Source organism: Topomyia yanbarensis, chromosome 3 (genome assembly GCF_030247195.1).
Source record: "Topomyia yanbarensis strain Yona2022 chromosome 3, ASM3024719v1, whole genome shotgun sequence".
NCBI lineage: Eukaryota > Metazoa > Arthropoda > Insecta > Diptera > Culicidae > Topomyia > Topomyia yanbarensis.
The window spans coordinates 285,219,100-285,246,068 of record NC_080672.1 but is presented as its reverse complement, the minus strand read 5'-3'; the positions used below and the strand labels follow the sequence as shown (position 1 = coordinate 285,246,068).

The 26,969-nt window shown below is 38.6% G+C and overlaps 1 protein-coding gene and 1 long non-coding RNA gene across 19 annotated transcripts in view; both read left to right on the top strand.

Moving 5' to 3' along the window:
• The window catches only part of LOC131693064 (uncharacterized), a 94,275-nt gene extending 68,092 nt beyond the window's left edge, over positions 1–26,183 (top strand). For 14 of the 18 annotated variants that reach the window (XM_058980543.1, XM_058980555.1, XM_058980559.1 and 11 more), the window contains 6 exons: positions 119–2,409; positions 16,093–16,404; positions 16,475–16,618; positions 16,688–16,834; positions 25,114–25,183; positions 25,240–26,183. In XM_058980543.1, coding sequence (XP_058836526.1) covers positions 119–2,409; positions 16,093–16,404; positions 16,475–16,618; positions 16,688–16,834; positions 25,114–25,183; positions 25,240–25,322 — 3,047 coding nt within the window. In that variant the 3' untranslated portion in view covers positions 25,323–26,183. Of the gene's footprint in view, positions 1–118; positions 2,410–5,473; positions 5,695–16,092; positions 16,405–16,474; positions 16,619–16,687; positions 16,835–25,113; positions 25,184–25,239 lie in introns of all 18 variants that reach the window. The other 4 variants (XM_058980560.1, XM_058980553.1, XM_058980558.1 and 1 more) reach the window with 4 other exon arrangements.
• On the top strand, positions 5,705–15,516 carry LOC131693066 (uncharacterized). Its single transcript, XR_009306151.1, has 2 exons — positions 5,705–12,182; positions 14,790–15,516. It is a non-coding gene; the product is annotated as an uncharacterized LOC131693066 (long non-coding RNA).
• Positions 26,184–26,969: the final 786 nt, after the last annotated feature.

The following is a 26,969-nucleotide window of genomic DNA, read 5'->3' as shown; positions in this document are numbered from 1 at the left end:
CAATAGACTAACCGATTGTAATTATAGTTTCCCCCTTGACCCCCTTAAACCCCAGCTCCCCATTGTTTGTTGTTTGTTTAGTTTTTGTTGTTGGATATCCTACCTTTTCTCATTCTAGGACAACCGATCACCAACGCAGAGAACGGTGTTCCAGCTTCAGCAGTGCCAGTGCCCAGTAGTAACGTTAGCCACTCGGTACAGTCGGAAATCAGTGGCGACTATGAGCAGCTGGTTTCCAAGCCGGAACGTCCTGCAACGACAGACGCTGACGTAGTAGAGCTGGAGCACATTACTCTAGCTCCGAAAGAGAGCTGCAACGAGCATGTTATCGCCAAGGATGACTTTGAACAGCCGAGCAACGATCCCACTACCGATCAGGTAGTTGATGGATTCGTTGTGCAGGAGGTTGTACGGAATGACGAGGAAGAGAAAAGTAGTGGCATTGCTACACAAGTAGCTAAACCGAATGAACAGGAAGTGGACGACAAAATTTACGAAGCAGCAGAAGCTGCAGCTGTCGAGCTAGTTGAAAAAAATATTGAGCAAGCTGAAACTTTTATTTATGAGTCGAAAACAGACTCGGACATTACTCCAAAGCATACAGACATCGTTGAAGAACTCGCGACTGCGCAATATGCTGATAATAAGGATAATTCTCTGATTGCTGAAACTGAAATAGTTGAATCACCAACATTGGAATCTGTTTCTGAGCTCGATCAAGTAGGAACCGATGACACTGCTGAAGAAGATGCAATAAGAGCTATTGCTCAACAGACATCGGAACTATCGGTTCCTTTGCACGAAGAAATGGCGAGGGAAACTTGTCCAACAGACCTTGAATCAGAATTGGTAGCTACTAGAGTTGAGAAACAATCCCAATCAGATTCTAAAATTGATGCTGCATCAGTTGTTCCTTTTGACAAATCTCTTGACGTTGGAACGAAAGATGGTGCTTCTGGTGACGAAGCAATCCAAGATTTGGATATAGAATCTGTAACTGAATCACTTGCAACTCAAATGGAAGAGTTAGTAATCCAGCATAGCGAACCGGAAGATTTCATAGCTGAAGTATTGAAGCATACGGAGAAGCTGACTACGGATGCTTCGAAAGTGCCATCGGAATTATGTAATGAATTAAAAGAGATTAGCAAAGATGCTGAACCGGAACATAGGTCTTTTGATGATGAGACTCAATTGGAAGCGATACAAGTGCAGAGCGAGAAATCAAAATGTGATGATACCGAAGTACTCAAACAAGCAGAGGACTTAGTAACTGAAGTACTCGTGGAAGCTAGGGGTATCCAGATGGTGCCTTTGGAGTCCTGCGCTGAACTAGCGGAAATTAGCAAGGCTGCTGTTGAAGAAATTGATGTAGATGAGCCACAAGAACTATCTTCAGATGACATAGCTGACACGGTTTCAAATGCAGAATCATCTATCAAGAAACCTGCGGCACAAGTGGAAGATACTGTTTGTAAACAAATTAATACAATCGTTACAGATGAAGTAGTGAAGCAAGTTTCCGTTGACACCGTTGACCATGTTTTAGATGAAGAATCTGTCATCAAGAACCTTGCAACACAACTAAATGATATAGGTTGTAAAGAGATTGACACAACTGCTGCAGAACCAGTGGAACAAGTTCACGATAATATCACAGAACAAGTTATTGATGAAGAATTTGTCGTGAAGCAGCTTGCTGTACAACTGGAAGATGAAACCCTTTGTAAACAGATTGAAATTGGAACGCTCGCTGATGCACTTGTTGGAGAGATTTTGGAGCAAGCAGAAGACATTGCTAATAAAGTTGAGACGAAAGATAGTTCTTGCGATGACGGAACTCAATTGGAAGCGATAGAAGTTCAGCAGCATCTCGAACCTCATGTTTCTGGAAAAGAAGAGGCAGTATCAATTGTAGTAGTTGACGAAATAAGTCCTATTGAGGACGGTATCTTACTAGATGCAACAGATCAACCATGTGAAATGCCTGAGATTATTGAACACAGCACTGAATCACCAGATTTGGAAAATCAAACAACAATGGCTAAGGAAGCAAACGAAAACATTCAAAGGGATGTTGCTGACGAAAAAGTTGAATTAGTGAAAGCCTCGGCAAGCGTCGAATCACAAGAATTTGAAAAGCAGGTAGATGCCGAATCATGTCAAGAAGTTGAGTCAGTCGTTGAACTGCCAATTGAAAAAAATGCAGAGGGCATTGCAAGCACAGCAGCAAATGAATTGGCAACGAATGATGCGACGAAATTGATCATTTGTGAGATCGAGTTAGAAACTACCCCAGATGATGAAGAAACTGCAATTAAAACAATTGCGGAGACAATTGATGAGGCAATAGCGCAGCAGGCAGAGGAAGCAGATGAAGCAGAGATTAGAGCAATTGCGGAAGAGCTGGTGAGTGAAGTAGTGGAGCAGGCACAGGAAGTCGCCAATGAAGATATTCCTGAAGAGTCCTATGTGTTGCCAAGGTTCGATCCTACTAGCCAAAAACTAGTAGATGGTCAAGTTATTAATCGTTATGATTTCAAAAATACGAATGCAGAGGGTTATGGAGATTCTACATCCGCTACTAAACCAGTTGTTGAAGAAATTGTAGAAAAAGTTATCTGTCAGACTAGTAGTTCAGTATTCGAGGGATCGGAACCAAATCAAAACATTGAAGTGCAGTTGCAGAATCAGGTTGTACAAGAAGATTTTGATGTTTTCAAAAAACAAGAAGAAAGTCAGGAACAGCCAGAAGTATCTATTTCTGAAGAAGCAGCAGAAGCATCTTTGAAAGTAGCTGAAACCTGTGACGTGATTGTAGAATCTATCATCTCGCTAGTAGAAGAAGCTTCCCAAACGACTGAATTGATCGATGAATCTGCTCAGATGGTGCAGAACGTCTTGGAATCTGCGGAACCACCGACATACGGTTCCACTTCTTCGGAACTAGTGAATAATTTTGAACCTGCCGAAGTTGAGAAAATCGTGGCCACTCCTGAAAGCCATACTAAGAAGCACGTTTCATTTATGATAGTGGCTGAGTATGAATCGGAAGATTCGTCTGGTAGCCCTATAGAGACCTCATCAGCAGAGGATGTCGAAGAAGCTATTGTATTTTCCTCCGAGGAAACAGTTTTAATACAATGCACAGAGCAGCCTGCTTACAACGAAGAAAAATCTGTATACACCAACGAGGAAGATAATGCACACATCTCGAATTTACCAGGGAATAGCACAGAAGTTTTTGATATCAAAAATCCACCTGCATTTGATCTAGATGTAGGAAATTGTGGTGAGTTTCCTTTAGTAGCAGATTCCATCGTAGATCAAGTACCAGAGTACCGGGAAGAATGTAAAGCAGCTTTACCAGTTCAGTTGGATGTAGTAACTGATTGTACACACGAAGAAGTCTCAATTGGAAAACCTGAATCGGAGCAGTATGTAGACGACGTTCGTGAAGTAATTGAACAAGCTGATAATCCTGAACCTATTGTGGATGCTTCAGATATTGAAGCACCAGTGAAAGTCGAACCTTCATTGGCTGACTCGGAATTCAAGGGAAATTCTATTGATTTGGCTCAGGATCTCATAATTGATCAGCCTCCTGCTTCTTCTATTACACCCCAATTGATTACAGTTGCAACTGAAAATCAGTCGGAGGTCCCTTTCGTGGAGCCATCCGTTATTGTTGCCGAAGTCAGTAATTACTCAGAACAAACCCCAAACGAAAATGTTGAATCAGTGGAAGACATCGATGCGACACTAAAGGAAGAACCGCCAGCAGAACCCACCGATTCTACACAAGCGGAAATAAAATCACACACACAAGACACACTCGTTCCTGTGATTAATGGCTCTCAAAATGGAAAATCGGATGAGCTAATCGTACAAATTGACTACGAGAACGAAGTAGAAGATATAGTGTTGAAGGAATGTGAAAGAGAAATTTCAGCAGTTTTAGAACAGTCGACCATGTCAGAGGATACTGAAGAAACAATAGTTGGTAGTGATTTTCAGTCTACAATCGATGAGTCTATACAACCTCCTATTTTAAAAACTGAATCGATTGTGTCTACCTCTCCACTAATTAACGAGGAAACAGAATTGATCGGTACTATAAAAACTGGACTCGACAGCGGCACAACGACCGTTGAAGATTCTCAATCGCGTACGGAAACTTTGATGAAAGCGGTAATTGACACGCCTCTTACCGAAGGCATCGATCAATCCAGAGATGATGAGTTTGATACTGTTTCGGAAGCCATTATCACTACCGAAGATCGGAATGATTCCGGTTCTAATGAACCAGTGTTTGTTAATGGCGATGAGTCTTCCATCGAAGTAGTAACTATAAGTGATGTAAGTGCTGAAGGGAAACAACCTGAGTATGATTATAGGCAATTAGCAGGATCTTCTAGTCGAGGACCAACAATAGAAGAGATAGTTGATGATAGTGTTACAGCGATAGATGAGGGCCAAACCAGTGAAGAACATTTCATAAAAATTGAGATGGAGAAAGCTAACACGTCAGAATTAATTTCGGAAGTAGTTGACGAATTTCCTGCTGCTACTACTACTACTACCATTAAAATTACTACTACTACTACTACTACGCCTAGTCCGGTGTCAGTTTCTGCAGTGACTGTTGTGCCTCTCTTGGATGTTATAAACGAGCACCAAGAAGATATCCAGCTCATAGAATCAGCGAAGGAAGTCAACCCTGAAGCCATTCCTAGTGAACAGGTAGGAACTGAGGAGAACCATTGTAGTCTTGAGAAGCTAGAGCATGCTGCCAAGGAAGCACTAATTGATCGCACGCTGACCGAGGCTACGGCTGTGGCAAGTGAAATTGAAACAATTGTTGATCAAATCATCTCAGAAAAGATTATGCATACCACTCCGCCGAAAGCCGATAGCCAAGTGGTCAATGCATCCAATTTGACGTACCAATCTGCACCAGAGACAGTAAGTGAGCCACAAAGACTATCTGCTTCCGCTGCTAAAGTAGTTGAAAGTATCCTTGTCGAAGACAAATTTTCGGCGACGAGCAGCATTACGCCAACGGTCCCTGCCAGTAGTTCCTGTCCGGCTATGGCCAATAACAGCATTAACCAATTGAAAGCGAGTTCTGATACTAATCAACCTGCTAGTCCCTCGAATCAGTCACAAACAGCACCACCATCATCTTCATCACCCGCCATTCAACTTAACTCATCCAAGTGCGAACAGGAAGATGATTCGGCTGTTAGTGTTACATCAAATAGCACAGAAAAATTTATCCTAATTGAAAAGAGTCAAATCTTCGCACATCCAGTCAGCCCCGGGCACAGCACTATTTCATCCAGTAGCAGCACCTCCTTCGCTATCACATCCCAGGAGCAACCCGGAAGCAGCAGCTGTGCGATCGCCATTGACCAAGTACCGATCAGTGTCAGCAACGTTACTAATCCCAAATTTCTTACTCTGAATCTAGTTAACTATAGTCCTAGTGATAGTAGTGGTAACAATAGCAATCGCTCGACATCCGCTTTGAATGTGTCGCCTTATGCTGCGGGAACTGCTGATGTCGCCACCGTCTCCACGAACAGTGGTGACCAACTCATGGAACTCGATCTGTTGCGTAGGAAACTGGACGAAACGGAACAGGCCATGACAAAAATAATCGCCAAGATAAGTGCCATCCCGAAGGGCCAGGTTAGCTGATTTTGTTTGGTTTTGTTGTCCTCCCTTACATTTTGTTACCTTAGTTATTATTATTGTTTCCGTTTTCACACGAAGTTTGTAAATGCTTTGACGAGTTTTGGCATCTCCCTTCCAAAAAAAAAACAGAAAATTATCGAAAATATGAAACTACGACATTTTGCGATACGATTACGAAAAGAAGATATATATCGGTGTTGGTTTGTAAATTTGGTATCCCACTTGATAGATACTTGCACTCGATTGATAAGGTAGGAAAAAGGTATGTTTAGAACTATTGCAAAAATCAGTAAATTTACCACTGAACTTCACGTAGGTTCAACCTAAACTTGTATCTCGTCTTATAGAAATGTGGCCAACTAGCTGAGGATTCAAAATAAAGCATTTGATTGTGATTGTAGTAGCCACTAGAAGCATGCGTTTTTAGTTTTCTCATATATCACGACAGTAAAAGGAGACGAAGAAAACCAAATACGTATGTAACCTCTCATTACAAGCATAGATCAGCAAAGGCTCGTGAGCTTTAGTACATCAGCTAAGCTGAATTGTAGTTGAAAGTTGATTACTAAATATGGTAAAGATGTAATAAAAAACTGTTCTTAAATTCATGGAAACCCGTATTCCTGAAACTTTGTGTTTCCACAAAACTAGTTCACACCTAAAGAAGAATTACTAAGTAATGTCAGAGACACAACCGGAGTAAAGAAGAATATATTTTCAACTTTTAAATCGTATGCTAAGCTTATTATCATTTTCTTAAACATTGCATTAAAATCAGGTAAACTTTGATAAACCCCGTTGAAATAAGTTTCCATTCTACCACTACACAATACTCTACTAGAGTTTTAACAGAGACGATCCTGCTTCTTACTAGCAATAATAGTGGTTAGCTTTGACTTGTTCGTAATAAAGAAGCAGTTTCCGCACATGGGGTTCGAGATTTTTCCTTAAAAGATTTATCTAATCCGAAGAGGCAAATGACCTGAAGTTTAAAACCTATATAATCGAAATAATAAAGCATTATCTTTTGTTGTAGAGTGATGTTTTATTGCCATTGACTTTTCAGGTCACTATATCGGACTGTAATGAATATGTTCGAATATTGTCACTTGCTTAAAATTATATTAAAATCCGTTGTTTATGGAAATCGTGAAATATTTCATTTTAGTACAAACTTTCGGAAGATAGTAAAAATCACTGCGCTCGAATTAACAGTTTCATATGTATTCTACTCCATTCCGGATATAGCCCTGCCTTTACCGATCTATTCTTTTGTGTCTTATAGTTGGAAATTAACATAAACAAATACAAAACCTTTAAAACATCCGACCAAGCCTCCTTCGTGTTTGGCGACCGGTTATTTAATGTATTCAACTTCAAACCATAAGCTAAATAGTTGTTAAACCAATCGAAGACAGCTGCTCGAAGGCGACGGATGGATCATCTCTCCGGGATAATACATATTAACACCGCCTGAGAAGACAATTTTTGGAGAGGGGCCGGTCGATAGATTGTTTTCTCTATTAAGTTGTTAAATCCTGTTTTTTTGTGTATCTTTGTGTATTCTTACTTTTTTAGTGTATTCTTACAGTGTAAAAGCGTCTTCTGTTTGCTTTTGTGTTGTGAAAAAATCAGCGAAGAACGCAATCGAGTGAACATGATGCATCTGCGACTTAAGCACCAAAAATTTCTACCGAACGCAGGGCCATCTATATATCAGTGTCTGCATTCTCAGATTGGTACGCATTATGGCGATGCAAATGCATTTTGCAAAAATATAGTGCATATGTAGTGCGGGAAACAACTTAACGAGCCGTTCTTGAAAATCTTGCCGAAACCCCATATTTACTTTGGATGTGCAATGTATGTGTCAAGCTGATGAGGTTTACTTGCTTTCGCGACACCGTTTCGTCGCCTGGGTGTGTTTTCGCAGCTATCGCTGGGAACTGTTCTGAACTGAGAGCCGAGTTATTCAAAAATAACCAGTAAATTTCGCGCTTCAGAAACGTCGTCACGAGGATAGCCCTGATCCGAGCAATATTCTTGTTGGTGGTCAAAACTAGTCGATAATAGCAACATTGTCACGGTTCCACCTTGCCGCCGTTGCTCTAATTGTATCTTTCCCGGTTTCATCCCAGCGTTAGCAAGGAGATTGTCGAAAAAATCTCCAAAGATGCTTGTTAAAAAAGTCAGTACTTTGAACTTTATATCCTTCAAAGTTGGAGTTCACCCAAAGTACCGTGATGCAACTCATAACCCTGATACATGGCCGTAAGGCATACTGCTCAGGGAATTTTAGGATAGCCGTTCCCAGAACATTTGGTGCCCGCCGACTGAATTTCCCCCACCTCCAGAAGTAGCATGTACTCCGCTAATGCAAGCTGGCTCACCAACGACCCTACAAAGGACTTCGCAACGTTCAGCAGTCGTCCCGGTCCTGTATGTGAGGGAGCAGAAGGGGTCTTCCAAGCAGGCTTTTCTCGGCAAGTATTATACTATTAGTATTGTAACGATACAATGGTTAAACTGATTCACGCGTCTAGCTCATCGTCTGACTATCGCCGTAAGCTACTACCGTCCCGTTTCTGCACTCAACATTGCACCATCGTGGTTCAACACATACTGGAGCGCATTGCAGTTGGCGCTATGGAAGCCCTCGATTCCCCCGCCACAGTCGAGCAATTGAAGCCAGCGATCATCAGTCGTCCTGCTTCTGTGTGTGGGATGGGTGAAAGAGTCTTCCAACCCGCCACAAATAGCAAGTATGCATCTGATTCGAATATTTCAAGCTTCGCTTCCAGATAATTTGCATTTTGCTCAGACATCTTGTGACCAGATATCCATTGTTTCTCCCGCCGATGACGATCGCCGTATTCTGGGGCGCGACGCAGTTGATTCGGGATGCCTCGAATCCCCCACCACAATCGACCAAGCGATCGTGAGCCATTCCAATACTGTTCGTGGGGTTGACGAAAGAAACGGTAACATGGCTTCGCTCTCTGCTGAACCTGATTCGTCCTCCAACAACATCGAGGTTTACTACCAGAATGTTGGTGGCTTAAATTCATCAACGGACAGCTATTTGCTGGCGATCACGGGCTGCTGTTATGACGATACCACCTTGACTGAGACGTGCCTCGACAACCGAACCCTGTCTCGCCAGATGTTTGGTTCAACATTCGATGTCTACTGCTGTGACCGCAATGCTCTCAACAGCCACAAGACATCAGGTGGTGGTGTGCTTATCACCGTTTGCCGTGGTATAAAAACCCAAATAATCAACGATGACCATGGTATAAAAACCCAAGTGATCAACGAGCTCCGAGCAAGTGTGGATATCAGTGAAACTTTGTCGATCGCAATCTGTTCCTGTGTGTCGTGTATTTTCCACCTGACAGAATTCGTGATTTCAGCCTGACCGATGTACATCTTTCCTCCGTTTCTTTCATGACTTCGATTGCCGCCGTCTTATGATATTGTTATGCTGGGCGAATACAACGTACCTGGCTTGACGTGGTACAAGGGAAGTGAAGGATTTCTACGACAAATCTGCGCTTATCAACAATGCCAGTTGTATTCTGGAAAGCTACGGCAGCGCAACTTTTCGGCAAATCAATAATGTCATCAGCGAGAATGGACGTACATCGTTTTGTTTGTTTGTTTTATTTACGTGACTTTAAAAAGGCCGGACATTGGACCTCTGCTTTGTAAGTGCCCGGGACTACGCTCTGTACTGCTGCACTACGCCAACTCCTTTAGTCCAGCATGTGCGTCATAATTCCCCACTACATCTTGTACTCGCTGGTAACCTAGGAGTGAACTTTGAAGGCGTCACAAGCTCTATCGCTGACTACGGCAGCATCATTAGCACGCTGTTGGATATAAACTGGGACGAAAATCTTAATAATGATGACGAGAACGATGCACTGATGATATTTTCTAGTATTCTTAACTACCTAATCGACCGTCATGTGCTAAAACGAACAAGTAGTACCAATCAACACCCTCTTTAGCAATCAACCGTCCTTAGACGATTAAAGACTGCCAAACCAGCTGCAGTTATTTTCAATATTTTCAAAACATGAGACACTTGCATTACGGAACCATTGCTCTCAGCTCAATCAAGAATACAAACAGCAAAGCAGTCACGCCTTTTTAGACACCAGCGGAGCGTCGAGCGTCAACAGACAATCTAAACCCAACTAGTTCTGGAAGTATGTGAGCGAGCAGCGAAAAGAATTCGGTTGACCATCTTGCATGTCATTTAATGGAGTTTTAGACTCCGACACTAACGAAATTTTCCAACTGTTCTCCGACAAATTTTCAAACGTTTTTTCCGACGAGAGTCTTCCTTTACACTAAGTCGCTGTCGCCGCCAATCTAACTCCTTTTCTAGGACGACCCATCAACCGAATTTGCGTCGATAATGCTGCCATTCTTGCTGCCAATTCCAAGCTGAAAGCGGCTGGTTCCCCGGGCCCAAATGACGTTCCCTCGATTTTTATCAAAAAGTGCATCAGCGGGCTTTTTGAATCACTTCGACGAACATGGTAACAACGTAACATGGTCCGAACATGAACAATGTTTAAGGCCGAAAATAGGCGTAAGCGTATTGACAGGCATTGTTTTTGTAACTCAAGTGAATAATTTTAGAAGCCTAACCACGATGTTCATGATTTCATAAACTCAGTCACCATTTTCATAATTTATTTTTGCGTTACCGCGGTGATATTCTATTCTCTACTGGAAATTCGCGAACCCCTAGAGGGCCGTTAAATAGTTCCTGGGGGTTCGCGAAGAAGAATATCTTTTGCGGATAGATGTTGAAAGTCAAAGTTTTGGTTTTTTGCAACAGACTGAAAATAGTGTTGATAGTATAAAAATCGATGCTAAACCGTGGGGGTCTGCAACAGATTGCAAAGAAAAAAGATTGAGAGCCGCTGATCTAGATCATGAAAGTGGCGGAATCGAATGGTCTTCCTAACTGTTTCATAAATCGTCGCTGTTGTGCTATCTTATGACAAACGCCATTTTGGGGTAAACTGAGTTAGATATGCCACATCATTTGGCTAAAAAATCTCTACAAAGTGGCGTTTTCAGAATTTTGACATTCTGCTTGCTTACTGAGATATAGCGAGAAACGTGCTGAGAAATTTTCAATTTTTTACTTCAATTAACTGTGTATGGGGATTGGCTCAAGATATCTTGATGTATAAGATGTTTTTATGTTTAAAACTATCCGAGAAACACAATGGTATAATAATTTTGAAAAATAAAAATACACACATTGTGTGAAAAAAGCAGCTTAAATTTTAAATTGGAAATATAGCATGTTTGGCGACACTGTAACCAAAAATAACTATTTTTTCTAGATTCCCTGACTCATTTCCTTCAAGATGCATCTAACAGATTGTTTATAGACCAAATGAAGCCAAAGATATAAATAAAAGTTCATAATTGGTGAATTTTTTCCATGAAAAATTTTCCATGCGCGATTATGACACGCCATACAAATTTTGCCATCAATGCACACCTATGACACGTGTGAGTGCGACTTTTGTTTACGTTTATAGTAAAAACTCGCAACATAATCAACCGATCTTCGTAATATTTGAGAGATTAATACAGAATAGATAGAAGCATCAATTGTATTCTTTGAATTGTTTATACCATTTATAAGTTTCAAGCTATTCAATCTCAAACTTTAAAAATCGTTTTTCTCGGAATATGCTAAATGGCGCTTGTCATAAGATAGCACAACAGCGACGAAATACGAATGTCAGATCTTGATCAATACACTATGAACCAGGAACCAGTCCACCGAGAAAAGTTACATCCATGAATAATATATAATACGAAAGTGAATATACTTTATGATATCTTCTAAATTAGTAAACTCATTCTCGAGCATGTAAAATAAATTTTGATTAATATACTGTTAATCTAGAACTAGTTCCCGAAGCAATAATACCATCGAAGATCAAGTATTGATTCGTGATTTTATTGATAGATTTATGAAAATTATTTCTGGTCAGAAGCAAACTGATTCATAAATCATAATATCTTGATCATAAACTGGTTTGTGTGGTTTTGAATTAGTTCACAAAATCAAAACAGTCCTAATATTTATTGGAGGACAATTTAACAGAATCCAGAATATTTTTCATGGATTCAGTCATGAGTTGGGCCCGATTTATAATATATTGATCACAATTCACTATACGTTGACCTGAAATATTTCGCAAAACCATGAAACAGTTTTCCACTTTTATCGTATAGTTCATATCGTATACAATTTTATACAAAGAACTCAAATTGCATAACGTTCACAAAGTTGTGCACAAGCTCACAGCAAGCAAAACGAATAGGCTGAAAATGAAAACTGTTACTCAAATGATTTTTTCCACGGTCCACGCAAGATTATAAGTGTTTTACAATTCATGGTTCGTTATTCCGAATGGGAAAAACTACCCATTGTACGTGTTTTGCCTTTCTCAATAGAAAGGTATTGCAATTGCTCTGAAAACCGACTTTTTAACGGAGACCCGGAGGGCCGAGTGACATATACCATTCGATTCAGTTCGTCGAGTTCGGCAAATGTCTGTGTGTGTGTATGTATGTGTGTATGTATGTATGTGTGTGTGTATGTGTGTGTATGTGACCAAAAATGTCACTCATTTTTCTCAGAGATGGCTGAACCGATTTTGACAAACTTAGTCTCAAATGAAAGGTGCAACGTTCCCATAGGCTGCTATTGAATTTCTAATGGATCCGACTTCCGGTTCCGGAATTATAGGGCGATAAGTACGAACACGCAGAAAATGTCGATTTTAATAAATTCTGCAATGAATGTATAAAGGTGAAAATTTTTTCCAAAATATGACCACAACTGCTTCGATTTGTAGTATTAGGTCACTAACATCCATTCAAAGTCTATTTGGCCACATTGGCCACCATCCTCGGTTCCGGAAGCCCCGGCGGAAGTATCTAAATTCAGAATAACAGTCACATCGGTTTCTCGGAGATGGCTAGACCGATTCGACTAAACTTGGCCTCAAATGAAAGGTATTGCGTCCCCGTAAATGACTATTTAATTTCATCCCGATCCGACTTCCGGTTCCGGAGTTACAGGTTGTGGCGTGCGATCACATAGCAAATTGTGATTCAAACCGATACTCCGATGAAAGCAAAAAAGGTAAAAATTTCGCTAAAATGTCTCTCAAACAACTTAAATTTGCTGTTCTAGGTCACCGACGGCCAACCAAACTTTCGTTGACTACATTAACCACCATAGACGGTTCCGGAAGTGCCCGGGAAAAGCGGCCATCTTTCAAAATTTACGAACTCACATCAGTTTCCCGGAAATGGTTGGGCCAATTTTCACAAACTTAGTCCCAAATGATAGCTATAATATCCCCATAGATGTCTATAAAATTTCGTACGGATCGCTTATATGGTTCCGGAAATATAGACTAAACCGTCCGGTCACATATGAAATTCCCATATAAGCCGGAACTCAAATTTTTTTCAAAGGGGGGACCTCATGAAATTTCAGAAATCGAATTCGTATTTTTGATGCCAAACATCTTTAAAATGCATGAAACGTCGAGATTTTATGTTATCTCGAAAAATTTTTTTTATAAAAATCGACTTTTTGGGACTGCCGATTTCGCACCTTTTTGCCTTTCTCAATAGAAAGGTATTGCAATTGCTCTGAAAACCGACTTTTTAACGGAGGACCGGAGGGCCGAGTGACATATACCATTCGATTCAGTTCGTCGAGTTCGGCAAATGTCTGTGTGTGTATGTATGTGTGTATGTATGTATGTGTGTGTGTATGTGTGTGTGTGTATGTGACCAAAAATGTCACTCATTTTTCTCAGAGATGGCTGAACCGATTTTGACAAACTTAGTCTCAAATGAAAGGTGCAACGTTCCCATAGGCTGCTATTGAATTTCTAATGGATCCGACTTCCGGTTCCGGAATTATAGGGTGATAAGTACGAACACGCAGAAAATGTCGATTTTAATAAATTCTGCAATGAATGTATAAAGGTGAAAATTTTTCCAAAATATGACCACAACTGCTTCGATTTGTAGTATTAGGTCACTAACATCCATTCAAAGTCTATTTGGCCACATTGGCCACCATCCTCGGTTCCGGAAGCCCCGGCGGAAGTATCTAAATTCAGAATAACATTCACATCGGTTTCTCGGAGACTAGACCGATTCGACTAAACTTGGCCTCAAATGAAAGGTATTGCGTCCCCGTAAATGGCTATTTAATTTCATCCCGATCCGACTTCCGGTTCCGGAGTTACAGGTTGTGGCGTGCGATCACATAGCAAATTGTGATTCAAACCGATACTCCGATGAAAGCAAAAAAGGTAAAAATTTCGCTAAAATGTCTCTCAAACAACTTAAATTTGCTGTTCTAGGTCACCGACGGCCAACCAAACTTTCGTTGACTACAATGACCACCATACACGGTTCCAGAAGTGCCCGGGAAAAGCGGCCATCTTTCAAAATTCACGAACTCACATCAGTTTCCCTGAAATGGTTGGGCCGATTTTCACAAACTTAGTCCCAAATGATAGCTATAATATCCCCACAGATGTCTATAAAATTTCGTACGGATCGCTTATATGGTTCCGGAAATATAGACTAAATCGTCCGGTCACATATGAAATTCCCATATAAGCCGGAACTAAAAATTTTTTTCAAAGTGGGGACCCCATGAAATTTCAGAAATCGAATTCGTATTTTTGATGCCAAACATCTTTAAAATGCATGAAACGTCGAGATTTTATGTTATCTCGAAAAAATTTTTTTTTGTAAAAATCGACTTTTTGGGACTTTGCCGATTTCGCACCTTTTTTCAGTTCAATATTACCGTGGCTGTTTTTTCTTTTTCAAAATTTTAGAACTCGAATAATGATTTATTTTCCTGTATATAGTTGTCATGTGATGTATAATAATAAAATGTAATATATGCATTTAAAAGTTTTTAATGAATATAAACAACGCACACATTCTCGTGATTCATGATTGAGAAAGGCACAATTGCACCGCTAGGTGGATTAAAATAGGTTTTTGTTTAGGCGAATTTACCAAAGAATTCATAGCAACGTTATTATTGTTGTAGATACTTGAATATTTCGAAGGGTATTCCGATCATCATTATCATAATCTCATAAATATTATATAGTTTTATCAACAATATCCACTGCAATCACAATCAAAATGCCTGTACAAAAACAAAATCAAAAGAGTGCAAGTTATGAAGTGGTAATTTAGGTGAGTGCTACTATTTATCAGGTAGTCGAAAAGGACATATTTCTGGATATTTTGTTTTCAACCTTTAGTTACTCTGGATTAGTAGTACTGACACAAACCCCTTTCGTGTATATTTAAACCCCTCCCACGTCCCACATAGCGCTCCATTGACCAACCAATTATGTTTCAATCCTGGAGGCATTTGTTTCTTATTTTGTATAGCCAATAAATCAACGAAAAACTAACCGATTAAAACTGTTACTTATTTCGTTTCTTTTCCATATTTCTCGAAATGAACACTCCGAACCGTTGTGAAAAACAATCGACTCCCCAACATTCGTTCCACATACCCACACATTTGCAATGCATTTTGAATAACACAATGAAATACGTCACTCTCTCATTTCTTGCGACAAATACAATCGCGCACGATTATCTCATTAACAGTCGTCACGGCTATTCACGGCCTGATTAGCGCAGCTGATGAGCAGTTAATAAAAATAGATAGCATTAAAAAGTCGGCGAACAACTTAAGCAAGGTTAGAGCTCAACATAGAAATGTTTTGCAAGAGTTTTGCACCTATCTTTTCTCATCAAGTTTTAATAGCCCGCTCTTTTGTTCCAACAGTTTGAACCTCCAGTTTCTTTTTTCTGCCAAACAAAATTATTCGGTATAGTTTTGGAAAGAGTCTCCAGCGTGGAAAATAATTATAATCGAGTCATTCGAGTACCATAGAACAAACAAAACGTCAGCAACTGAAGGCTCTTCCTGATCTGGACAGCATCTTAAGTTAACCCCAGTAGTAATAATACGTGAAACTTGTATTTAATACTAGAGTGAATTGTCTTTTTGTTACCACTACTGATACACAATACTCTGTCTGTAAATTGATACAATTCCTTACACTATTTTACCCTGCAGTTTATGTATCTACTGTTTCCTGTCTGTTTTGATTCTTTGTATAAATAAACTTTGTGACCCTAAACCCTTAGTTGTTTGGCAATTACATCTTTGTTTGGCTTCTATTTTTGCCTCTCGAGTCTGTTTGGAACATTGTTCTAATTGTGTCCCTTTCGATCGGCGAAATCCCCATCGATGTCAATCCAATATAACAGGAAACAGAAGAAACCGAAAACAGCGAGACTGCAGAAAGGCTCCCCGAGTCCAATGGTCATGTAGTCAAAACACCAGACAGCAGCGATAGCGAGGCAACCGAAGAGACACTCAAGTCACTACCAAATGCGGCTGAAGATGCGCTAAAGGTCGAGAAGCAATATGAAACCGGCGCGGTACCGAAGAAACGTGAAACCAGCGTAGATCGTGGAACCATGAAAGTGATACCGATGGAGAAAAAAGCCAAATATGAAACGGGTAGGCAGCAATCCAACCGTCCTGCTACACCGGTGCAGTCTGTTATACTGGATGCGGTAAGAATTTCGCCTTGACGTTCGCGTTTGCGACTTGCACACTTTCTAACGTTTTCATTCTTTGTTTTAGTCACACCCCGAAGCCGACACAGCAGATTCTAAATGTATCTTACTAGACTCAAAATCACCACCGGCATCGAAGGTTGTAGTAGCTGATTCCGATCTCTCCATCGAAACACTAGACGCCACCCACAAACATTGTGAGGAAGCGCCGGTAAGTAATTTACTCGTCTATCTTGATTTGAACTCCACACTTACTTTCTCGTCTGTTTGCTGGTAATAGTTCGACTTGAACCTGATAGTCGTGTTTGAGTCAGTGTCAAATCTGAACCAAGGTCGTAGCTTGGAGCTTAACGTACTGTTAGGATCTGAACCAACTGCGAATGTACAACCCTCAGCAGCGACCCGAGTGGCATCTCCAACGAGGGAGGTAAGCTGCAAACTGTAGGGCTGCTATGTGTCGCAAGCTCTTGCATATGTTGTGTGACATTGAATTGGAAGAAATGTTGAATTGATAGTCCATGGAATAATTCTTTCTCCTACTAAATGCCATTGAATAGAAAAGCGTTCTTAAAATGTTTAGTACAGATAACACATTATGTTGCGACCTACATGCCAATAATATGCTTCATTGGGATAAAACCAATATCAAGACCAGACTAGGTTGGATTAGTCCCAAGTGCATGTCTTCTACTAACGATTCATAGATGCTTAGTACACTCATTCTACGAAATGGTACATCGCCTCGGAACCGAATCATTAATTCATGTATAGTCCGGTCTACTTTACGCGGATTACTTCCTGCCAGTGTTCTTTAATATCAAACTTCTTACTATCGGGGTATCGGTATAAAAGTATGCGATGAAATACATGGCATGGAAAAAACAGTTATTTATACTTCCATATAACGTACATTGCCTAGCTTACAATTTTTTTTCGATATCTGGCAGTTTTATAACAGTTAGCTCAGATGTGACCTTAGAAATGCCAAAAAAATGTTGCTCAACCCTTTCTGGCGTTTTACATAAGTTGTTCTATTATAATTGCCAGAAAATTGTTTGAGTGGGTGTTTGTTTTAACCTTTGTGTGTCCAACAACAACACCTTTAACAAGCCGACAACAGTTCTAGGGAACCCGCTAATAGACATTTTAACCGATTTGGATGTTTTAGGATGGTTTACCCAAATACAAGGAAGCGTAGCGTTGCGTTTCATTGTGATAATGATTTTGGCGGGTTGCACACTAACTTCATCCTGTTTCACTGCTGATTATCCAATAAGAGTTACTTAGGGAATCGAAAATAGGAAATCATATCAATCCGACCCATATTAAAACCTCAACAGCATGATAGCCTCCATTTCTGGCCGCCTTCATCTCCGACGTTCACGGGAAAGGGTAAAAGATAGGGTAGACGGGAAGTGTTGATGCATCACCTACTTAACGGAAGGACGACGACTCATCAGACTCTTCCATAGGTGTCGCGGAGTTGGAGGTTTAGAAGGGTTAAGGTCTAGGATTCACTCCAAGCAAGCGATGCGACCTGTAAAGCATAGTTTATTAGGTAGTTGTTTAGTTAGTCCTCGAGTACACGATCACTCTAAAAAAATTAAAGATTTAGTTTAGTTTTTGAGATATTATTTAAACTCTGGGTAGCCGGCTATCGAGAGTATCCTATGATTTTTAAGCAAAGACAAATTGAAATCCAAACAGACGGCCGTGCCAGCTGCCTAGAAAAACCAATCGTATACGGAAACGCTCCCGATCGCATAGCAACTAATATATTAGTCGAATTTCTGAAATCGATTGGTTAAAATTTGGTACAGCTAAACAATTGTTGATTTTTCTAAACTTTCATTTTTGTTTTTGAATGAACAAAACAGTTGCTGAAACAACTAAATCATCTAGTTGAAAATGTGATGCTGTCAGTTAGCAAAGACACACACCATCCGAATCAGCTCATCAAATAGCTGTAACAACTAATATAATTGTCGATTTCAAGATTGGTGCGAGTTGAAACTGAAAACCGAGATGGTTGTTTCAGTCAATTGTAATATTGGAATAATTCCCAACCAGTTGTAACAACTAATATAATTGTTGATTTCAAGATTGGTGCGTGTTGAAACTAAAAACCAAGATGGTTGTTTCAATCAATTGTATTATTGAAAAATATCCCAACCAGTTGTAACAGCTAACGATTTTGTTAATTATAAGGAGGATTTGTTACCCAGTAATAAAAAGCCAAATTATCTTCGAAGAAGTTTATTGCTATCATATCAATGGCTTGATTTATCCAAACGCGTTGTATCACTAGAAAATATAAATATTAACACTGTTCAGCGCCAATACGTTTACAATTATTCTATTTTATAAAAAAAATATAGCATTGACTTTCTATACGAATTATGGTTCCATGTTCCACTAGATTCTCTATTTGCATGGAACAATTATTTATGCAATGATAGAATATACAGATCAATTTACTGATGGAGACTAATGTCCTATTCTAATGTCTAACATTTGTTAACATGTGAGAAAATTGGATGGCTGATTTGTAAAAACACATGAAACATACACACCTGGTTCCAGAAGATTTGCTCACGTTCGAACATCAGTCGAATCATGCAATTTGTTGTCTACCTGATGTATTATATAAAAATACTTCCATAAATTCACATATATATCACTAAATTAGGTAGGCACTTCTAAGTATTATAACTGGTTTATTAATCTAAACTTCAAAATCAAGCTCTTTTATGTTAGCCTCAAAAATTTTACAAAATGAACATAGCGAGAAAACTGACGTATCCTTTTCAACTAAAGAATGGTTAAATAAAATTTGCAAATTTTTGTTTCCTTTTTGCTGTCTTTATTTTCTGAAAACTGACAGCTTTCAAAAACAACTAATTTATTCAGCCAATTGATGATGCGAAAATCAACAGGACAGTTAGTTGAATCAACAATTTTTAGTTGAAACAGTCAAGACAAAAATTGCAATATTCATTTTTTGTGATTGCGGGGTTTTCCGTGTACCTGCGTAATTTACAAGATCACTATTGTTGGCAGCAGCATTTAGGTAGCTGTTGTTAATGCTTCTCTACGATATATTTATTGGGTATAGATAGAAAAATAGTTATGTTAGCGCAAAATATTATAAATCAAGGAAAATAGTTCCAATTCTTCATAACTGATTGTTTGTGAAATACGCGTATACAAGCAATAATAACGACCATTGAAAGGAAATACAACACACCTAGAAAAAATAATGTGAATTTACGTCTCCTGACCCTGACATATAGGAGCATCAAAAATAACTTAATTTTACGTTTGATTTTAATTTTACATGACGTTTAATTTCGTAAATCATGTAATTTTACTCCACATACAGCGTTTGTTCTGAATGGTAGGAAGTGTAATTTTATGTCATTGTGCATGTAAAGTATATGCTTCATGTAAAATTAAATGGAACACGGTAATGTTCCGTCATTTCGTAAATTACGGTTTGTTGATTTGTGTCATGTTTGCAATTACGTCAACGATAAAATTCAGATTTTTTTGGTGTGAAGGTATTGATACACACCTAGAAATAATAATGTAAATTTACGTCTCCTGTCCCTGACATATACGAGCATCAAAAATAACTTAGTTTTACGTTTGATTTTAATTTTACATGACGTTTAATTTCGTAAATCATGTAATTTTACTCCACATACAGCGTTTGTTCTGAATGGTAGGAAGTGTAATTTTATGTCATTGCGCATGTAAAGTATATGTTTCATGTAAAATTAAATGGAACACGGTAATGTTCTGTCATTTCGTAAATTACGGTTTGTTGATTTGTGTCATGTAAACAATTACGTCAACGATAAAATTCAGATTTTTTTGGTGTGTAGCATATTGCACGGGTTTGTTAACGAAATTTGAGATTAGATTTATAGATGCATACGAGGCGAATTTTCAGTATCTATCCCGAGATAATCGACACTAGTCAGATTAAAATAGTATTGGGACTGATCTCATTAACTGCTCATTTTTACGGCGGGGTTTTTATGGCTAAACCTGTTCGCACCCTCTCATTCTGCTACTTCTGGCAGAAGGCTGATAGCAACAAGCCGTTGTCGGTCTAAGGTCCACATGTCATCAATAGATATAGACTCGCTTGGAAACATGAATGTTGGTATCCATTCCATTGAAATTCACCTTCAGAAATCTAAATTCCCAGAAACCAGAGGGATTCATCAAGTTTCTTTTTACAGAGTCTAAAGATAGATGAGATGAACAATAAGATCTCAACACATTAACTCTAGTTCTAGTAGTGTGTCTGAACCGATCGATGTAATATTTGAAGTAACTATAACCGAACAGGAACTGATTCAGGTGAAAGGTTGCTCCATGCTTTTTGTTTACTCCGATCCAGGAAACCGGTATGTGTTTCCATTTATGTTTTTCTGCTAAAGCCTACTGCTCTTAGCCATCAAGCCAGTTCTTAAACTTTTCCGTTTACCCGTGGTCTCTAGCGTGTCCCAAAATTTCATCATGTTAACGTAAGCGGAATAAAATTTGGATAAAATTCAAAAGGCATTTTTTTGTAGAAAAATCTTTATTAAAAAATTGAGCCCATTCGAGAAGCTTTACGGCAGTTTGCAGGAACTTTTTGCAAAGCAATCGAAAAAGTTGATGTTGACATTTTCTTGATTTCTTTCTTAATTTTGATTATCAGATGTTTTAAAGTTTTTAGTCAAAAATTATTGGTATATACCCTCCGATTTAAATTAACCAAGAAATCCTTAATTGGACGCAGTTGTTGTACATTTGGAGGGTTATCAGCTTTTTGTATAAAAGGTATGCCATAATCCTCCATTGCGTCCAAAATTTGCTTGGCATAATAGCTAGGTACAAGATTAGGCCACAGATCTACCAGACATGACACTCGAGATCACCAAAGTGTTGCAAAAATTTAACGGCCCTTTCAAACGTTAGATTACCATTCCCATAGCTTTCCGTGCTCACTGCAAGAGGCGCGCGACCGTATGACATGATTGACAAAAATACCCAAACACATACCATTAAGCGTCCGCGTTTTGTTGTTGCCGTTATTGTGCTAAATGAACTAGGTTAGGAACAAACAAAAATAAATTGGTGCTCTACAATTGATTGTAGTATCCGTTTGCTTGAAATCAAAGCTTTAAGGTGCTTTCTGTATGAAGAAAACGAGGGTAAACAAGGAGCAATGTATGCAGGAAGCAGTGGCCATCATTCATCACAATGCACCGAAAAGACGATGATTTTGGCAGAGTTCGCAATTAATTCAGCATGTTTTTCTGCTGGCCATCAAACGAGAGTCGATTAGGAAATTATTTGACACATTGTCAAGAGTTAAAACTAATCCAGTTGAAAATAAAATAATGAAAATCAAATGGCATTGTGTGCATTGCTCAGTTTCCTTATATAGTGGAGTTGCCCGTAAAGAAGCCTCTACCTTTCCTAGAATTCATTCATTTCGGAATACAAATTTAAAGGTATAATCTGACTTTCGTTTAATTGATGTTTGTTGTTAGGTGCATTTACTCATAATAACTACTTAGGCACACCAATGTACCGTCATGTTAAATGGACACATGTGTCAAACAGATGATATAGTTCAAAGAATCGCCACGAGGCGGCAATAGTGTGCCAAGCGAATTCGAATTTGAAATGATGATCACGTTTTATTCAGTGAACTGTTGTCAGTGTCATGTCTGGTAGGTCTGTGATTGGGTGTTTGCTGCCATTTTGTTTACATACATGGTATGTACTAGCAGGTAGAAATCAATACGAGCCTAGAGTATGACGTTTAGTATGGTGCTTTTTTATTTTAATGCTGGAAGAGTTGTCCAAATTTTACTCCCCTTACGTTAAAAAAGTCATTGGCCTCACTTCTTAAATGAAAGGTTAGGGTATTAGGACCACCTTCTACTTCGGAGTGAATTTGTGCTCTAGAAATAACATTGGAGATTCCAGTTGATCCGGACACATTCTTCATTTTAAATCTTGACCCTCTCCTACTGAATTCTCGTTGCAGGGTTGTATCGCTTCAGTACTATCTCGGTCTTCCTAGTCCTATGGTATAATTGGTCATATCATGCTTCGGGAAAATGTCTTCTATCGTTAGGGGCGATTCGTCTACTACTTGAGTAATCTAGGGGATGGTAAGGAGCACGAGAACGTCCACGTATCCACGGAGGGATTATGGGAAACATCCACTTGAACTATACAACAAGTTTAGTCTTCCATGCCGGTTAAACCTGTAAAGTTTCATCGGAATCTAATCAAAATTTTCGGACGGATCTTCGTGGAATTCCTCACTATGATCTTCGCATCAACTACTCTAATTTATTGCTCTATGAGTAAGAAATTAGTTCCTGCTTCATTTTTATTCAGGTTTCAATTAATTAAATTTTAATGTTTTATTCATAGCTGGAAATTGGAACTATGTGACATCTTAGAACTTCACTAAGTCTAGATTTTGGGTTAAAATATTGTTGTTGCAGTTAAGGGGGTAATGAGGAGGGGCTCCTGAATTTTTTACTACGTAACAGGCCGACAAGGGTGCCCGTGTACTCACAAAACTGAAATACCAATAACTAAGGTAATTTACAACCGATGTTGGCTTCAGGAACTCATCCAGTTTTAGAATTGGTAAAAAAGAATCGGTCGAATTCATTCGGTTCTCGGAAATCCGGATTTCCGGAGACACGTACCAGTACTGGGATACTATTTGTGAATACTGGCAATATGGGCACCAAAATTCTTGGAATTGCACCAGCAGGCTGTGACTTATGGTTTTGGTGATTTGACCCCGGAACGGACATTCCGGAGCAGGTTCCCGTGGGGCCGCGAGTGGTCATTCCGAATTCAAATTGCCGGACCAAAACAATAAATAACAGTTTTCTGAGACAACTTGAAAAGTTTTAATACCCATATTGCTAGGATATTATTAAAATTTACTAATCATACCCTAATACTGGAACAATGATCCGGAAAATCCATCAGAAAACCAAGAACATGAAACGTTCATCCGATTCAATTCAACCGTTTTTGATCATAAATAGGTCGTTGGACACGGAAATAAATGTTCTCCCTAAATTTATATTTAAACAAACGCTTCCTAATAAAAATGTAGAGCTATTTTAATATTTTTAATGAAAACATCGCAAAATAATGGTTGGTAATTTTCCTGTTGCTGTCTCAAAACCGCATAGTACTTTTAACAAAAGAACATAACATTGCATACCGTTGGAAAAGTAATTTCTTCTTCCTTCCAAAAACACTTAGAAAATTTAAAATCTGTTGAAAAATGATCGCGTAGAAAAAAATTTCGTTCAGAAAATCCTGAAAATTCTTTTTTTGCTATGAATCAAGATTTTGAGGGTATATTAAATTGATCAAACGTGGATTTGTGTTGTATTTGACGAGATCTACAACCGTTAACAGACCACTTCAAAAGTACTTTAAATATTTTTTATTTTGTAGCACCGTGTTATTATTAAGTAGGTACGTATCTATGGATTTCCATTTTGATTATTCAGATAAATAAAATAGCATTCGGCCTAATTACTCATTTGGCTAATCTGCATTCGGTTAATAATTATAAGCATTCAGTCAATCGGCTAAAAGGCACCCGTTCATCACATTTGTCACATATGAAAAGGTGAGAAATAATCGAACTCTTTTAATACGTTCGTGATAAAAGGGGAAAAATAGACTTTCTGCCCTGAGCGGCAAAAAACCTCGCGCCGCCACTGCTAAATCTGATCAAATGAGAGTCTTTGACGATGTTGACCTTAAAGCTTAAACTTGATATCAGATGATTTTGGGAAGTAAAAAATGATAAAGACATTTCTTTTACTGAATTGATTGATTTCATACCCGATTTTTTATATACTTCCACGCACTTATTTGAAAATACTTGTGAGTAAACCAGAACCAACCGATCAAGTTCATATTTGGCATAAGTCTTGTGGAACCAGTTTTCTTTAGTTTGAGCGGTGTTTCGGAAAAAAGTTAATTTTGTGTCAGTCCAATGTATACATTAGACTGATACAAAATTAACTATTTATTTATACAGTAAAACAAGTATGTAAAATGCAAGCTCTATAGTACAATTTTAATGTTGTTTTACACAGCTCAGTCGAATGATTGCATAAATATGTACATGTCATGAGAGAGATATATGATTTTCGACACAAATCTGTCCTTCATCGGCAGAAATCTGTACCGTATCGAAACAGCATTATCAATAGATTGTAAGCGATTTTTTTCGAAATAACAAAAAAATCGGGAGAAAAGGAAAACCGTCGTCGGATGTCGTGCCCTAGGTAAATTTTTGTGTGAAAGACAGGATTAAATCAAAATTAAAAATTTTACTAGTAATTAGTATTGAACAGACAAAATTTAATTTTTATATACGTTTGCATGTATCAAATAAATACAGCTTTGTTTTCAGACTCTAAGTCTCCACATTGAAAAAAATGTGCATCGAAAAAATTACTTTATCGAATATCCGAAAAGTAGAACCGTTAATCAGTAAGGCCATATTCATTTCAAACGACATGATTCCCGAAAAAGTAACAACAATAGATTAATTCCTCCTCTTCTAACAATTTTTTGTACATATATTTTGTACCAAATAATTTAAGTTCGATCTGACAATACATTTCTTTTTCGTTTTAGGTGGTGCTCAGCGGAAAAATGAAACTTTCATTGGTCAAACTGGATGACAACAGCAAGAAATCAAATGACGGTAACATACTACCATTGCACATTATTTCAGTCTCATCACAGTATGATAATTTTCAGTAGTAGCGGCGGAAGTGCAAGATGATGGTGCCGAGAATAAAAAAGGCGATTCTCATGAGTGGACCGCTCCGACTGAAGAATGAAGCAATTTTGCACGCCAGTGAATCTCTGAGAATTTCCGATGCACGAAATTCGAGAACTATACGGTAAACATGATGTCAATGATTGCATGAGCTCTTATTTTTTAGAACTGGCTCTAATTCGTGTTAGATGGGAAGCGTTAAAATTGCAAATGTTTATAGTTATCCCATTTTCAATGACTGAGAAAAGTCGTACGTGACTACTGAATAGAGGTGGCCAAATTATTATTTTTTTCCATATTTATTAAGTTGCACTGTAGCTTTTCTGTACATACTTTAGTGTCACAAAACAATCGGCTCAATTTTTAGGACGTCTTTGGTCCAACGAAACATCGCTCAGATATTGAATTAAACTTAAGCTAACAAACGACTATGAATTCTAAAAATATTTATTCGTTACCACATTTGATGTCTATTATAACTAACTTGACGCGGTTGTAAACAGAGAGCGCAACGAACGCTACTAGTATTGTCTTGGTTGTTACGCCACCGTATAATTTCAAAGCAGCTCACTTACAGCTTCTTACACCATTTGTTATTGACAACTGTCTGTTATCTTGCTTAAGTTATTCTCTTTAGTTTAGCTTCAATCATATTTATATATTTCAGAGAAATAGTAATTTATATGAACCTATAGCATAGGTTTAGGATACATAACTTTTTATTTTATGTTGAAACATTATGTAACCTCCGCTCAAACAGTCCCATTTACATTGTTACCAATAGAGCAGATATTCTGCCTAAATAAACAAGTAGTTGCCAAGTTTCGATAAATATCGTAAAGCAAAAAAAGCAAACGGTTGTAAAACACAGCATACTTATTGTAACAGCAAAATTGACGTGTAATAAAAGTGATCAAGTTAATTGAATGTGTTTTCTTCTTCCACCATACACCAACACGAACCAATATTTCACGTTAATTTATTTCATTTTTAATTATTTAGTACAGCGGTTTTCAACCTGTTTCGTACCACGGACCCCTTAGAAATCACGGACCCCCAAAGATAAACATCGATTTTTTATGCTATCAATATGTTATTTTCAGTTTGTTAGTCAACAAGACTTGAAATTCCAATATGCACTGGGATGATCCATAAATGACGTAGCATTTTTGAGTGATTTTTAACACCCCCCTCCCCCATCGTAGCATTTCGTCACAAAATTCCATATACCCCCCTGATAATTACGTAGCTTGACGGTAACCCTCACCCCCCTCGTTGTCCCCGTAAAAGATTTAAAAAAAATCAACAACGATGTTAGTTAGATGAAACGGGTAAGATTGTCGTGACATTAGGTCAACCCCTATTCCCCTTTAAAAAAGCTACGTAGCATGACATGACCCCCTACCCCCCTGTCGTCACACATCATCACAAAATACAAAACTCCCCCTCCCCCATATAATGCTGCGTCATTTATGGATGGTCCCACTCGGAAAATATATTTTTCTTCGCAAGTTGATAATCACTGATTTAGTAGAAATCATAACGATAATTCATATGATAAATCGAGTTTGTACTTCTTCAGTTCAGATCATTAGTTTTCCCCGTTATCACTAGTAGTTTTAGAAATAGAAAAATGTGTGACTTCGTAAACGGCAGGTTGACCAAATATAGGGTTGCCACCCCTCCCGATTTAATCCGCAGAATCCGG